Here is a 17,560-nt window from a genome sequence, read left to right on the forward strand (position 1 = left end):
AAATTTTCATGTCTTAAGTTATTAGAAAAATTATAAAAGATTGTTTGTTAAGTCTTGTGTAAGATCGCCTTAACATAAAATTAGTATATGTCCATCTCAATTTGTTCCCTATAAAAATAACTTTGTAAATAAAAGGGTCATTCTATGAGTTAAAGGGGAGACTTTTAGATAACGAGTCACCCTAAGTTTTAAAAAGGTCGCTTGTACGCTAAGTGACCCATGTAGGCAGTAGGACAACAAGTAACCCACGTGGACCGTGGCCTCGTCTTACCATAAAGTATGGTAAGACGGTCTTATATAAGACTTATGCTACAATAAATTTGTCATGACAAATTATCTATTCAGAAATTATTATTTTTGCACATCAACTAAAAATTATTAACTTATCAAATACTGCCTCTTTTTACTCAATCTCCACATAGCAAACCTTTCATCTTCTCCTATAATCCACACAAATAAAATACAAAGAAATTAAGAGTAAAAAGGTTCCCTACTAAAAGGTTGTTGAAAGTTGAAATGTTCTTAACTAGAAAAAGGACCACTAATAAGCAAATTGACTATATTAGTAATATTTGGTAAAACTAATTGTAGCACTTACTGTAATCTGTACAATGACAAGTACAGAACCTTTACCTTAACTTATACTTCCTCCGTTCTAAAATGTTTTTCAGTTACATATAAAAAGTTATAAAAATTTAATATATTTAATAATAATTAAGACAAATCAAATAAAATTTCACATAACTTTTTTTTCTTATATATTGAAAAGAATTAAAAATATTACCGTTACTTATGAAAAGTGCCAAGCTTCCAAATAGTAAGAACAAAAAGAAACAAAGAGAATACTAAATAACTAATTATATAGGATGAGGCAAAATAGCATAATATATTTATCTATTTACTAATCCTACAAAAGTAGTTTAAAATTTCAATTTGATCTAGCTCAAAATTTTTTACTGCACCTAAACAAGTACCTCTAAATACAAGCCAGCTGAAATTTCAAATCACATATTAGTATATTACTAGGTATATTATTGACAACTTATGTAAATTCTTGTGAGCAACAAAGTCATCAAGCCATATACTATAAATTTTCTGTACAATGAAGTGAAGGTTGGTGTAATATTGACAACTTGTGTATTTTTCTTTTATTTCTGAGCATAAACATGTTTCCCACTAACATTGCTATCTCTTTTAACAATTCTCAACCTGATCTAATCATCAATTCCTTCAAACTAATCATAAGATATTACACAAAAAAGAGGGGTGAGGAAAGAAAAATATCCATTGCATCTATTAAAGAATGCATTTTCTTTACTCTTGAATCAGCTCAAAATTTACCCGGTATTCATTGCAAATTCCTCGGACGCCTCGTAGCAGCAAAAAGTTGGCGAATGAACGAGAATTTCCCCCTTGCGCGTGCTGAGAATTCTGTAATGGCACCATTACTTGTTGAAGCAGCCTGATTGGTATCGGATTCAGGCAGCTGCTGCTGTGGAGGAGGCGTTGGTGGTGCAAGAGTAAACAAATATTTATTCAGCATGCGAATAATCTGACTGAAACTTGGCCGTAAATTAGGATCTTCAACCCAACATGACTGTATTATAAATGCAAGATCTGGGGCTATATCATCTGGAATAGTTGGCCTTTCTTGCTGCAATTCATATTTTGCCAAGAAAATGATTAGTACTTGCTTAAAGTACAAGTTAAGAGAGCTATTTAAAGCTTAATAGGTTCAGCACTGATTCATGTAACAGGTTAAACACTTAAAATTGCATATTTATGCTCTTCTGTAAGCTAAAAACGAAAGGACAAAAGCTTTTTGGTTCTTACTGATCTGCAATATACTAATTCAGGCAAGTTCAAAACTAAGCTAATAGAACACAGGAGATCACTAATACTAAGGAACAAGGATTTGAGAATTGATAATAAGGTAGTATTATGTTCAACTTATTTCGGCTTATTTCACAAAGAATAAGTACTAATTTGTTTCATAAGTTCTACAGGTCAGTTCCAATAGTTCGCTAATAAGTTTAGTTCAGATTAGTCCAAATCAGTTGCATAGAACACACCCTAATGTTGTGTTTGATTGAAAGGAAAATCCTGTTTCATGAAAACTAGGAATCGCATTTTACTTGCGCCGTGTAAGCTGTAAAGGCATGAAACTGTATAGAGTTTTCCTAAAAGTGAAAAATATTTTTGTTGGTTAAGGAATGAAACAGTTTTCTCCTCACCCCCTTAACTTCCACTTCTAGTCTTCCTCTCCTTCCATTCATCTCCCTTTTCCATTCCCTCTTATTTTCTAACAAAATTAGAGTTTAGAATTCATTGCAATACACTACTTTCCATATAAAGTAAAATTCTGTTCAATGTTTTTTCCTCTAGAGCAAACACAACCTAGAAAAACAGAAGGTACAAGGAAACTGAAAGAAAAAGGCACCCAATTGCCTGTGTGACAACACAACTGGCAGCAGCAGAAAGATCGTAGTTCTACGCACCTTAAATGCTGCAGCATATGCAGCTTGTAAATTGGACATGCCTTCAAAAGGCATACGATTAGTCAATAACTCCCACAAGACAACTCCAAAACTGTACACATCTACCTTGTTGTTGTAATGCTTCTTTTCTCCTAGCCTCAAAGTTACTGTGCTGTACAACTGCAAAAACAAAAAGAGGACACATTAGATTTCAAAAGAACAGCAGACCGTTGAATTATTATGGCCAGATTTTAAAGCATGAAAATATATACTCTAAACTATCTACAAGAAGTTTTGAAAATTTTGTTTGTACCAGGAGAAGGGTACTAACATAACATAACAAAATGTACAGAGACTAGAAGACCATCACACTAAACCAGCAAAGTACTATGGCATCTTTCACTTATCAAATCAAGTAAAGGCGCTAAAAAAAAGAGAAAAAGTACCTACAAGAGGATATGGTCACAAAAAGATAATCTATAGTCTAGACCAGTAAAACAAAAAAAGTTCTTCTCTTGTCACTTTACTTGATAGATAATATATACACCAATAAGAGTCCTTGAATTTGGAGAAGAAGTTTACAACAAGCATGATAATCAAGAGAAATGATGAAAATCCTCATAAGTTGACAATCTATTATTTCGATTTTCAACTCCATCACCAACAAGAACTAAAAGTACATACAATCAAACTACTAGAATCTCCTTTGAGTAACTAGGCCACTCCAACAGCAGGGACCAATCTTTTAAGTGAATATTCAGTGACTCATGCTTCTGCAAATGAAAAATCGTCTTATTTGGCGAATATGAAGTAGAATTATATGGTTAGAAGAACACAAATGGCTTAAACAGTATAATATTATAGACTGAACATGATGTAGCCATCTTCCTAAAAGAATCAGCATTATGATCATCCAACAAAGTATTAATAACCGACCTCAGGGGCCATCCAGCGATATGTCCCAGTTTCTGCAGTCATCATCTCAGTCAGAGTTTCTTCTCTGGCAAGACCAAAATCTGCTAGCTTCACAGACTCCTGATTAGCAGTAAGCAGCAAATTATCTGCAAACAACATACAATAGACAATAGATATAGAGTGGCAGCAATGAGCAAAAATTGTCATGTTTAATACCATAATAGGAGCTTATGAACCAAATAGATCAAGAAAGAAGAGGAAATTGTCGCAGTACAATCAAATATAATTCAAATTCAATAGTAAAGTTAGAACCTATGTTACTCGGACTCTCGTACTAGTAGCGGACATGAGTGCATGTCTAAGTGTCTGCCTCGGCTATTTTATTGTAAAATTTCTATGTTTTGGCTCCAAATGAAGTGTCGAAATGTCAATATCCATGCCGGAGAGTCGATGATCTGACACAGCTTACAGGTACTTAAGGTTTGAAGAGTCCGAGTAACATAATCAGAACAGCACGTGGCAATAGCAAATGAATGATAAAAAAAGCAGCAAACCATTATCATACAGCTAACAACGGGATTAGGACAAAGAAATTGAAACAAAAACGCTGATTTGAACGCTTTTATCTCATTATATTTCAAGCTGTACCAAACAATCAGGCTAAGAGAGAATAATTGAAGAAAATACAGACAGCAGTTGATAACTTGAAATCTGGTTTACTTTCTAATAAATCAGTATGTAAAATAAAGTTCTATAGACTAAAAGTAGCCCTGTGATACCAGGCTTCAAATCTCTGTGTATAATTCCATTTGCATGCAGACAATCCATTGCACGAGCAATGTCAAGAGCATAACTCAACACCACATTTAGCTCCAATTGCTTCGGACGAAGACGGTTTAAATACTTTCGCAATGACAGCCCGGGTAATAATTCTGTAACTATAACCATTAACGGGTCTTTGCATGCTCCAATAAACTGCAAAGAAAAATAATATAATTTCTGCTTAATAGATTATAGTAGCTTTTAGTGGATATCCATATTACAGAAAAACAATTACCAAATACAGTAAATAGAGGGGATTAAGTAACAAAAACAATCATGTTTTTTTTTTTTTTTTTTTAAGTTTTGGAAGGGAACCATTCCATGGCAGATAAGGTGATTAAAACTTGAAAAAGGGCAGAAACAATTCAAATATTTAATGTAAAAGACCTGCCTTGACGAGGTTCTCATGTTTAACTCTACACATCATGTTAACCTCTCGTATAAAACGGCTTTCAAGCACCGCCCTTTCTTCAGTAGTACTCCCACGGTTAAGAACTTTGATAGCCACAATGCTATCACCATATCTGCATTTAGGTACAGGAAATATAAATGTCTAGCCAACAAATTATAGTATATCAATACAGCAACATCAGATCGGCAGATGCTACAGGAGATCCTAAGCAATCAGACTTATGTAACAAAATCTTTCTAAGCACCACATTAGAGATTTATCTCCAAAAACTCGTTAAGATGTCATTAGAGGAGTCAACTATGGACCTCAGAGAACTCACTCAGTGCATCATGAATTTTCTTAGCTTCAGAAGCATCTTTGACTGAGTAATATGGACCTCAGAACTCACTGCATTATGCATCATCACTATCATGTCTAAACAATGTCTTTCCCTGGCCTCCATTGATATCAATAGTTCAAGTAAAGCACTTTCGATCAAACTTTACTATCAATTCTAGGTTCCCATTAACTTAGCCCCTTATTACCTATTCACGGTTACAAATTCGCCTTTTTCCAACACATTTCGCAAGGGGTTTAGCGAATTAGTTAACACTACTCACCATCACCAAGCAGCTGACATCTGGTTTTTAATAAAATTTTACTTTTTTCTCAAGGCCATTAGAGACAATTGTATCGGCCAAAGTATACCTATAGCAGTCATAATCTTTCTACCTACATCTAGAAACTTCCCCTTCCAAACAAAAAGGAGAAGAAGCAAAATCCAGTAAGCATAAACAAAAATCACTAGTTAAACCAATAATTATTTCCAACACCAAACATTAATTCAAACAGTTATAGACAGTTAAAGCATCCTAATCCTGACAAAATTATCATAATCTAAACACAACCCATCAACATTCTATATCAAACAAGTAAAACACTTTTGATAGAATGATCACAAAAGTGGGAACATAACCCTAAAATTAACAACAACAACAAAATCATCAATATTAACAACAACAAAGTCATCATAATCAACAAAAACAAAAAATTATCAAAATTAACAACAACAACAAAATCATCAAAATTAACACTAAAATTTCCTTTTTAATTTCACTAACCTGCCTTCATAAACCTTGCCATGAGCTCCTTCACCAACTTTAGACCCAATAAACAACAATCTTGGGTCAACCAGAAGACTCTCATCAAGTGACCCGGTAATTGACCCGTTTCTAGAATCCGGGTTAGACCCTCCACCATTTTCTTCACCACCAAAACTCATACTCTCTTCTTTCTCAAATAATTCCAGAATGCATCATTTCAATTTTTTAACAAACACCCACAAATTTTTTTTGGAAAATAAATATAACCCATCAATTTTTATCTTAATGTTGCCTCAAAAGAAGCATCTGGGGTTTATCAACCCGATAAAAATCTTAGCTTTCTCTCTCCTCTGAATAGTCAAGTCTTCTGAATAATACAAACAGAGAATAAATCAAAAATTAATACCTACCCTTTTTGCAGAAAATTTTTGGGAAACAACAAAAAAATGAACTTTGTCTTTTTTTCTTGGAATTCTTGATTGAAATTTGAGCTTTAAAAGCTTCAAAAAAATCCGTCAATGGAAGCAAAATTGTGGGAGAAAAAGGGTGGGAAAAAGGAACAGAAAAACTTAAACTTGAAGCAATTAAAAAAGAAGGGGATAAAATTTAGTGGATTATAGTGGAAATAAAGCAAAGCTTAAATCTTTAAAATAATTTTTTTTTAGAAAAAAAAAGTCTTCTTTTTGCTAAATTCAACGAAGAAAAATGGAGTTAAACTTAAGACTAATTTTGTAGGAAAAATTAAAATTTGGGGTGAATTTGATTTTTGTGGAGTATTTCTTTCCTCTCTCTTAAGAAGAATGGAAGTTCCGGTGAAGATATTCGGAGGTATTTGTTCCGGTCAGTGGGTTTTGTGAGAGGTAAAAATTTTAATTTGATTTTTTAAATTGATTTTAACATTTAAGAGAGAAGAAAAAAGGAGATATGAAAATACATGAGGCGAATGAGACGTGCACACGTGGAGAGCATATGTAGTGATTCTTTGTTTTATAAAAAGGAAATCTAGATGTTTTTGGAGCTTAATGAGCTTACTATATGGCTCGGCTCGGCTCGGCTTGGTTGGGCTAATCATATTACTTCCTCCGTTTTCTTTTAGATGTTACACTTTCTATTTTAAAAAGTATTAAATTAGATGTTACACTTTTATTTTGGGTAATAATTTCTTTCTATCTCTCTCCTATCAAATGTTTACATGGGACCCTTTTGTTTTTCATTCTCTATATCTCTCTCCTCTCCAAAATTTACCTAGGAGTCCGTGATTTGAAAAGTGTAACATCTAATAAAAAACGGAGGAAGTATATGATTGTTAATTGATTATGGATCAAATTGATAGCATAAAAATGTTAGTTGTAAATTTGTTTGAGTTCTCAATATTTTTTATTAAGTAGCATACGGAATAGCCAAGAAATGAAGAAGACTTTGTTTTCGAACAATCATATTTTTTGACGCAGAGTGTCGTATATGAGTATTAATAACTGATTAAGAGTGATAAAAGATTATAAATTTGTTCGTATAATTGTAGTCAGTTACTGCACAACATAGTGGTTGGGGGAATTGAGGGGAAAAATGTGATAAAAGATGATATACTCGTTAGGATCTACCTGTCTAGGCTCGAGATCATTCAATTCCTTTTAACTTTTTCATTTCCATTTCAAATAAGTACAAGGTAAACTCATTTTGCGTTACCAATTCAGCAACTCCAATGGCTAGAACTTGAAAAAGAAGAATTTTTAAAGAATTATAATTTCTTATTTTCAACTGAAGGGCTACTTATTTATTTTACTTTTGATAAGAAAAACACTATTTAAGAGTATTAATTTAAGTTGAACTAGATATGGCCTAATTTATCACTATCTTATAAAGTTAGGATCTTCATATGGAAAAAGAAATAATCTGAGGGCTGATGAAAGCCTTAGCATCTCGGCTTAAGCTGCGGCTCAATGGCATTTTGGACTTTAGGTATTCAATCAATGCAAAGTACGGTCATGTCCTACAAAGCTTAGCATGTGTGGATCCATTGATAGGTATTTTATCATTTTCATTTTTGTTCTCAAAGATTTCACAAGAATAATCACAAAATTTATATTATGACTATTATCCATTAATAATCTTAAAATAGATAATCTTAGAATAATCGCGGCTTCTGCCTTCTAGAAGTACATTGCTAAATGATTTCCCAAAATTTCTTAAATTTGTTTAAATGATTAGATTTTATTGAATTTATTTACTATTTTTGCCTTCTTTTTTTTATTACTCTTCAATGCTTAGCTAACTAAAGGGTTCACGTCTGTATTTGACCTACTCAAATCATCATATAAGGTTAGAATTATGAGTAGATTTTCGTTTTTTGAATTTTCTTGTTAATTTTCATCTTTTTTTTAGCTATTTTATACACCTAAGCCCTTTTTTAATGAGAGAAAATATATACAACTAAAATTCAATTAGTCAAATAAGAGTTTTGAGCCTTAGCTTATATAGAGCGCAACTAAGAAAATGTCATTATCCAACTCATAAGACAAATATAAGCTATAAAATACGTTTGCCTAAGTAATCATATACTTCTAGTGACCTATTTCATCCTCTCTTTGGAGGAAATTTGTATTTAGAGTTGCTTACTTACATACATTAAGTTGCAATGAATCAAGTAAAATGTGGTGTTTCTCATTGCACACAAGTCATAGTTGGTGAAGGCTACTTTTCCAAACTAAAATGATGAATTTTCCTCGGTTCCAGCAAAATATTTGGCCACCAATCAATGTCATTAATGATATGCGCTGCTCCCAAGCTAATAATTGGTGATGCTTTGGCTATTTGTCAAAATCGATGGTGCTCTTGCACCCAAGTCATAGTTGCTGCTTCTTATACCAATTTTGCCTATATTTTGTTATGATAAAGTTTAGATAATCGAATTGAGAAACTGATACTAAGATATGCTCTAAGGTAGCTGGAAAACTCAAGAGAACTAGCTAGCTAAAACTCAATGACAAAAATGTTATGACTAAAAACATATATAATTTTCAAACTACTTAAGTTTTAGATGAGTTAAACTTGTAAACTTAATAAACAAAAAAGTTTGAGACTCGACCGAACTTTAAATAAAGTTGTTACATATCGAGCAAACTCAAACTCGGGCTCAATTCGACTTGCTTCACAAGTTAGGATAATCATGTTGGGTGTTTATGAAGTACCTCTCTGTGTTTTTTAAAATTTTAAACTGTATCCCTCACACTTTTTTCTTCTACATAGTACCATGATATTAGGGGTGGCCCAATCGAGCAAATCGATCGCGAACAGGGCCCTCCTTGACTCGACTCATAAACTCCCAAACCCTGCTCGACTCGACTCATAAACTCGCAAACCCTGCTCATTTGGACTCTAAAACTCGCAAACCCTTCTCGACTGGACTCCAAAACTCGTTAAGCTCGTCAAACCATTGCTCGAATCGTGCTCGTTAATTATTTTTTGCAGCTCGACTCAAATACCTCGAGCTCGACTCGAATGCTTGGTAGCTCGTTAAGATAAGATAATGTAAAATTAGTTTTAGATTGATTTTAAGGAAAAACATTACAGTTATAAAAATAATTACAAAACATTAGGGAAAAAATATATTCAAGGTTCCTCCATGTCTCTATTTGCACATATAAGAAAAATTATCGAGTTACTCACAAGCTGAACGAGTCAAGCAGAATCATGTTCCACTCATACTCGTTAAAATTTTGAGTCGAGTAGAGCCAACTCAGACCTCATCAATGAAAGGAGAGAGGGAGAAGATTTCAGATTTGATGAGTTGAAACAGCAAGCCAACAATGAACTTATAGGTTGTTGTAGCTAGGTCAAATTTTGGTGGGAACTTTCCCACTAAATGTTGGGAAATAGAGAAACTAACAATCAATTTAATTTTGACTCAACGAAGGAGCATCATAGTCCATATAGAAAACTTAAAAAATTGAAGGGTATTATGTAGAAAAAACATGTAAATAATAGTGTAGAATTTAACAAAACAAGATGTACTCCATATATATATTAAAAAAAAACCCCATAATTTCTATTTCATATCTTTTAATGGTTGAAGAGAGAGTTAATCGTTCTCAGATTCTCTTGGTGAGATAGGCCATACATCATTTGTTGGATAATATAAAGAAATTTTGCGTATATAGTGGGTACCAAAAACATATAAATGATAATCGTGGAACAAAGTGGTATGTAGTAGAATATAGTATCATCCCATACTTTAGCACCACGAATACTCTAATGCTCCGAAGTTTGAACTGATTATGGATTAGTATATGTATACTAGTGATTAGTGAACCGTTGACTGCCTAGTGCCTATATGAGTATTGTGACTTTTTTTTTTTAAGAGGAGTATTATGACTACTAATTTATTAAGAGGGTGTATTTTTTCCAACTTATTGTAGTTTTTAATTTCTAAATTATGAAACCTAACCTTAGCTCTTAGACATCATACATGTGACAAAAACTATGCGCATTGATTATTAGGTGTTGTTTGGTTGGAAGCTATTTTCCTTGAAAATACAAATTTCTAGGAAATACATTATGGGTGTTGTGTTTGGTTGGAGGGAAATGAGAGAAGCATAGGAAATACAAATTCCAAGGAAAGTAGAATTTTCCATGAAACACGGAAAATCACTCACCAAACCCCCCTTGGTGAGTAATTTCCTAGGAAATGCAATTTCCTATGGTGTCAACCAAACAATTTTGTCTAATTCCTAGAAAATTAATAGGGGAAAGAATTTCCCATAAAATATAAATTCCCATGGGAAATTACTTCCCATGTGAACCAAACGAGGCCTTGGATTGAAAAAAAAAAGTACAAATATCTAGTAATTAATCTTTACATACGATTGAGTCTACAAGTTGTATATTCAAATAGCAAGTTTAATAATTTTCAAATCCACATAAAATGTTATAAGAAATGATTTCCTCATACAAGTCTCATCAGATTTATTAAATCCATAAGTAAAAGTCAATTAGATTAATCAGCAACAAAATTATGGGCTTAGTATCTATAACTAGAGACTAAATTATGTCTACAATACATCACTTATTGTTGTGGCTTCTTATACCATAATCTCAACGCATTTGGTATCCAACAATAAATGCTGTTTTTCGTAATGAATTTTTATGTTATTTTGTATGGATTTATGCTCATAGTAATGCGATGTTAACTTATTGCCAAATAAGTACATTCTTCATGAAATTTTATTATCACTCAATACCGTTCTTTTAGTGTTGTAACGGAAGCGTGGGCTAAGGGTCACTAGAATCGTTGCTCACAAAATTATAAGACTCTCTCTCTCAAAAAACAGAATTGTAATGCAAAGTATGACAAGAAATTATAGAGAATATAGACAAGTAGTTAATGAGGAAATTTGAATTTCCTCCCCTCAAAATAATATTGTATTAATTGTATTCAACCTCACAACAATCATACAATCCCTCTCACAATTGTTCCTCTTAAAATTGTGTGTGTTTAGCCTAAAAGACTCCCCTATTTATACTAAACAACCCTAATCCTTTTAGGAGAAGAACTTGATCTCCAAGTCTAATTCCTTAAAGTATTACTTACCAAAATTCTATCTTATTTCCTAAATACATCCACCTCTAGTAAATAGGAAAAAGATAAGCTAACAAATATGTAAAAGATAAACAAGGAAAACAAGATAGATACGAAAGATTTCCTTCCTGTGCACGCAGCAGGATTCCTACGTCGCACCCCGCGACCCTCGTCGCGACTCGCGACATGTATCACGACTCGCGATGAGTCGCCTGCTGCTGTGCTCGGTCTTCATGTTCTTTTCTTCTCTTTCCTTGTTCTCTTCCACCTGCTACGGTGTTAACACATTGTGATTGTTTTCCCAACAATTCTCCCCTCCAAGCTCAATGTGTTACACGTCTCCCCTTGAGCCAAAATCCTCCATACTCCATCACGAAAAGATTTTGTTTATTCCTCTTACCATGCATGATCACCATCTCCTCATTGGTCACCATTAGAAGTCCACTGCGCATATGAACCTCATACCCCAACTTATCCAACCTCCCTAAAGAAATTAATTCCTCTGCAGCCTTGGGACATGTCTAACCTCGGCTAAAGTTGCAACTTGATCGTTTTGGAGCTTGATCTCCACAACACCGACCCCCTCAATCTCACCTCCTCTCCACTAGGCAAAGAGACAGTAACCATCAACATGCTCATAGGAACTAAACCACTCTTTCCTAGAACAATGTGTTGAGAACATCCCGAATCTAAGATCCATTCCTCCTTATGACCTTTTGATTCTTCCACATGAACACATATCTGCCTCATTAATAGCAATAGAAACCTCACCACTCCTCACATTCTTCAAAGCTCTCAAATCTTCTTTGTACTTAGAACACTTCGTTTTGAATGTGTCATCCTCCTCACAGTACCAACACTTGATGTTGAAGTTGTTTGCCTTCTTCTTGCCCTTCCTCTTGCTTCCTTCGGCTACTAACCCCGCTCCCTCATAGCTTGATGATCCTCCTTGACTCATGAACCTCTCCGCCTCGATTAGGGCCACCACAGTATCGTCCAAAGCAATAGTAGTCTTCCCAACAAGCAAACTTGTAATTACCGGGTTATACTTCTTGGGAAGAGACGCCAACAATAGTATTGCCTTGTCCTCCTCCTCATCTTCACATCCAAACTTGCCAATTGGGTGATCAAGCCATTGAACTTGTTTAGATGATCTTGTAGCGATGTCCCATCCTCCATCTCAAGAGCGTAAAGATCCTTCTTCAAGATAACTTGTTAGCCAAAGACTTTGACGCATACATCTTCGTCAATTTGTCCCACAACTCTTTTGGATTTGTTTCATCCAAAACGTTGTACTTGATTTCCGGCGAAGGGATAAATCGAATCGTGTAGTAGCTCGAAGTTGCATATCCTCCCACTTTTTTTATCCACCTCATCAGGTTTCTTGTCCTTCAAGGTTTTGTGAAGACCTTGATGAACAAGAACATCCTTGATTGTACTTTGCCACAACGAATAATTCGTTTTCCCATCAAACAAATCTACTTTGTATTTAGTCTTAAAATCTTCCATTGCACGAAACTAACCAAAAGCTCTTGATACCAATTGTTGTAACGGAAGCGTGGGCTAAGGGTCACTAGAATCGTTGCTCACAAAATTATAAGACTCTCTCTCTCAAAAAACAGAATTGTAATGCAAGTATATGACAAGAAAGTATAGAGAATATAGACAAGTAGTTAATGAGGAAATTTGAATTTCCTCCCTCAAAATAATATTGTATTAATTGTATTCAACCTCACAACAATCATACAATCCCTCTCACAATTGTTCCTCTTAAAATTGTGTGTGTTTAGCCTAAAAGACTCCCCTATTTATACTAAACAACCCTAATCCTTTTAGGAGAAGAACTTGATCTCCAAGTCTAATTCCTTAAAGTATTACTTACCAAAATTCTATCTTATTTCCTAAATACATCCACCTCTAGTAAATAGGAAAAAGATAAGCTAACAAATATGTAAAAGATAAACAAAGAAAACAAGATAGATACGAAAGATTTCCTTCCTGTGCACGCAGCAGGATTCCTACGTCGCACCCCGCGACCCTCGTCGCGACTCGCGACATGTATCACGACTCGCGATGAGTCGCCTGCTGCTGTGCTCGGTCTTCATGTTCTTTTCTTCTCTTTCCTTGTTCTCTTCCACCTGCTACGTGTTAACACATTGTGATTGTTTTCCCAACATTTAGGATAATGAAAACTGACAAGGAAATCAAATTCTAAAAATGAACAAACACTATGTATAATGAGATGAGACTTTCTTCATAAAGTTACTCGTAAATTTATCGTCACAAATAATATTTATTACTACTTACCAAAGGGAAAGTAAAGTGATGAAATCAAAACCCACTAGATATTCCTTAGATGGTACCGTTTCTATACACTTCCCCCTTCACCCTCTAGGGTTCTAAACCAGGCCACTAAGTTTGGTAAGGCTGACCAAACAAAGGTGTCAACTAGTAGGGCAATTCTCCTTAATGTATACATGTAATAATAAATAGTCTATAGTGAAAGACATATGTGGTTATTTGCTCCATTTTTCTCAATTGTTTGTGCAATTAACTTTTGACACACATGTTAATAAAAAAAGAAAGAAGAGAAAAACGTCTTAATAATAATCATGAAAAAGTACGTCTCCTAATTTCTTCGCTTACCTTTTCAAAGAGAACAAATGAAATAAATATTCAAAGACATATTAGAAAGGTTTATTAAGCATACAAAAAGTGACGAAAAACAGGTAGCAATTTTAAATATTCAAGCCTCGTGATCTTACGAAAATTAAAGAATATGAGGCAAAAAAAAAAGACAAAAGACATATATACATACCTTTTTTTTTTATCCAAATCTTCTCCTAATTCCATCGACAAAAGAAGTAAGATAAGATAGTGCAATGGGAAAGTTTTGATACCAATTTCAATTTATTTACTCTAATATCCAAAAACCTTATAAATGATAAAGGATATATATATATATATATATATATATATATATATATATATATATATATATATGTCTTCTACTTCATTTTTTTAAGAGTATATGAAAGATTATAGATATTAATGATCGATCCCATCGCAACAGCAGTGTGTTTGGCGTATTGCACATCTAGCTACTATAGTCTATAGTTCGGAAAAACTGCCTATAAATTAAAGTATTTAATCTACCCATTAAAAATAAAAATCAATAATAAGTCAAAATTAATTTATCAATTTCAATTATTAATTTATTGTCTATATTAGTGTGTATTTATCCGTTGGCTAAATGTATCAATGTCCTTATATATATCTATAGTTAATCAAGTTTTAATCTTGTATGGCTATTTTGCATGGTTTTAGAATTATTTCAATACCAATTGTGAAAGGAAATGAGATATCAATCTATGTAGTACTTCTAGATGCCATATTGACATCTACTATATATACGCAACGACTTTTTCAGGTGAAAGCCAAGTTTAAGCAGTTGAAATCTTAATAAGCACATACTGAATAGGGTAATGGGGAAATTATATTGATATGTTAGTCTACCTAATATCTACATAGCAACAAAACTCAAAATTGGTCAATATATGTTTTGTGTTCTGACTTTTGACAAGTGCCAAGTACAATTTGTCAACGATTTTGAGCCTATGCGTTTTAATCTACGGTTTCTATACGCAAACGGTAAAAATACACAACTAACTTCTATTTTTCTCAATAGTAAGTAAATATCTCTTGCATAAATAGAGAGAAATTAAGATCTTAGGGATTCCATTTTATAAAAGGACAAGAATTAAACGCTTGTCACGATTCACAAGGGTGGAGGAGACCTCCAACCAACTAGCTAGGTCAACCTTAATTCTTAACCGTCTAGTTCTATTATGGCATCAAATATAACAATCAAATTCACTAAACACAAACATAAGTTATAGCTTGATGACTGGATAATGACTATAAAGTAAGAAGTCAAGTATTTGAGAGTGAGAGATAATCATGTGATTAGAGCATCTCTCGATTTCAGAAGAACTTGGGATCTATTTTCATCCTTAACAAGATAGGATCTCCTTTACTCCTTCAATATATATTTGGGTACCCAAAAAAAAAGCGGATGTTCCAATTTCCATCCTTCGTAGGAATTCTCCTCACCATAAAAAAATACTCACATGAGACTAGCATGACTTTCCGATTAAAAAAATTAAAGGTCAATCTACTTAGAACTAATTTTCAAAAAATAAAATAAATTAAACAATAAAAAAAACTAGGTGTTAAATATCTTCAAGCTCTTTTCATAAAAGATTTTCCTCATTTTCGTTTCTAAATGAGCCTTCATCTTACTTTAAAAATGAAATAAAAGACTTATACAAACCATACATCAAAATACTTAATTATATTCGTCCATTTTATCAACTACATGAAATAAACTTGACTCAAACACACGTGCTTTACCTAGTCTTCTTAAACAAATGTTTTTTGTTTGTGTGAACAAGGGTAATAGTAGTATATGATCTAAATAGTCATGATAAGAAGTCTATTACAATCCGTATACAACAAGTTTTGACAGTAATTAGAGGAGAAGGGAAAATGCCTGATCCCTCGAATCGTGCTCATTAATACAACTCTTAGCTAATAAGTCGGCTACTTTGTTGTCTCTTGAAACTAATGTGGTTATGCTCAATCTCAAGTCGAGATGAAGTCGGCAAAATTTCACTGGATTCGTTCTCAAAAAGACCACTAATAATTATCCGCAAGAAGTTAGATTTACCTGACATGACCCCATCGATCTATTTGACACATCTAGCATAAAACTCTATCGCTTTTTACTTGAACTATTTTCTTATATATTGGAAAATTTTAGAATGTTTTACGTAATCTCTATTATATAAGCCAAGGGAGGAGGTGTGGTGTCCTCTTTTGAAGTGACTAAAATACCCTCTAATAATTTAAAATAATATTTTTCTTTTTATAAAAAATTAGAAAATGAGAAGCAATGAAACTTGCCATATGAGTAGGTCAAAAATGGAATATGCAATACCATTAATAACAAACTAGATTGATACAATCAATTCAAGAAATCAATTACAATCTTCAACCAAAAAAGTTAGCAACATATCCTGATAACATAGTATTTCATATTTACAAAGTTCAAACAATATGGTTTATTAACATCTATAATTGTTAAAGAACTATACTAAAGTCGCTGAAAAGAAAATTATTAAATCATCTACCAAATTTTACCGTGACGGTATTGAACAGTTAAAAATCACTCACCTTTAATTTAAAAAGATAATAACATCTATAAAAGAACCTTAATAATTTACATCACTATCAAAATAATTTTAGATAAAAAAAACATGTGAATTTGTATATAACTACATAAGATTGTCGACGCACGCATCGCGTGCATATGCAACTAGTTCTAAATAAAGACAAGATGGCCAGTAGAAATAATAATAATAATAATAATAATAATAATAATAATAATAATAATAATAATAATAATAATAATAATAATAATAATAATAATAATAATAATAATAATAATAATAATAATAATAATAATAATAATAATAAATATAATAATAATAATAATAATAATAATAATAATAATAATAATAATATATGAAAACTATTGAGAGCTTTTGTGTCCATCTTTTATGACAAATACAACACCTATCACTCTATTGGTTTAAAAATAAAAAAGGAAAAACTCATCTAACAAATTGCAAAACAATTGCCACTCAAGCTTGGATTTTACACGCATAGCGTGTAGAGATGGCAATGGGTCCTACAACCGATCCAGACTCGCTAAGACCCGACCCATTTATAAGGGTCTGGGTCCATAAATTTAGACCCACTGGATACGGACCGGGTCGGGCCCCGAAGAGCATGGGTCAGGCCTGGGTCCGGGTCCACATATGCTAGACCCAGACCCGCCTCACGAACCTATTTACGTATTAGAATTTTTTTCTTACCTAAACTCTAAGGTTTTATGAGTTGTGATTTTATAAACTCGTTAGTGTTGTAACTCAATCTAAGACTTCTAACTTTATAAGTTGTAACATTTTAATATCTTATGAGTTAATTCTTAAAATTTTGTTTAGAGAATGCTCTAATCATGGATACATGAACCTATGTACATTAGGACGAATTTTTTTAATTACATATATTCAAAAATATGATGAAAACTTAAAACTAAGAAGGACCCATTTAGGACCCACTAAGGACCCGTGGACCCGCGAGACCCAGCAAATCTGGGTCTGGGTCTGAAAAATCTAGACCCAACTAATCTGAAGTGAGTCTAGGTATGTGA

General features: G+C 33.1%; 1 protein-coding gene across 1 annotated transcript; it reads right to left on the reverse strand.

The window, feature by feature from the left end:
- Positions 1 to 1,091: 1,091 nt before the first annotated feature.
- Positions 1,092 to 6,582, reverse strand: LOC104898178 (serine/threonine-protein kinase STY13). Its single transcript, XM_010685218.4, has 6 exons — positions 5,727 to 6,582; positions 4,606 to 4,738; positions 4,172 to 4,367; positions 3,414 to 3,538; positions 2,499 to 2,657; positions 1,092 to 1,654 (listed from the first exon to the last, which is right to left on the reverse strand). Exons 1-6 carry the CDS (start codon positions 5,885 to 5,887, stop codon positions 1,349 to 1,351), a joined length of 1,080 nt encoding a protein of 359 aa, XP_010683520.1. The 5' UTR covers positions 5,888 to 6,582; the 3' UTR covers positions 1,092 to 1,348.
- Between the last annotated feature and the right edge of the window lie 10,978 nt (positions 6,583 to 17,560).

This window comes from Beta vulgaris, chromosome 7 (assembly GCF_026745355.1).
Source record: "Beta vulgaris subsp. vulgaris cultivar EL10 chromosome 7, EL10.2, whole genome shotgun sequence".
In the NCBI taxonomy this organism is placed as follows: domain Eukaryota; kingdom Viridiplantae; phylum Streptophyta; class Magnoliopsida; order Caryophyllales; family Amaranthaceae; genus Beta; species Beta vulgaris.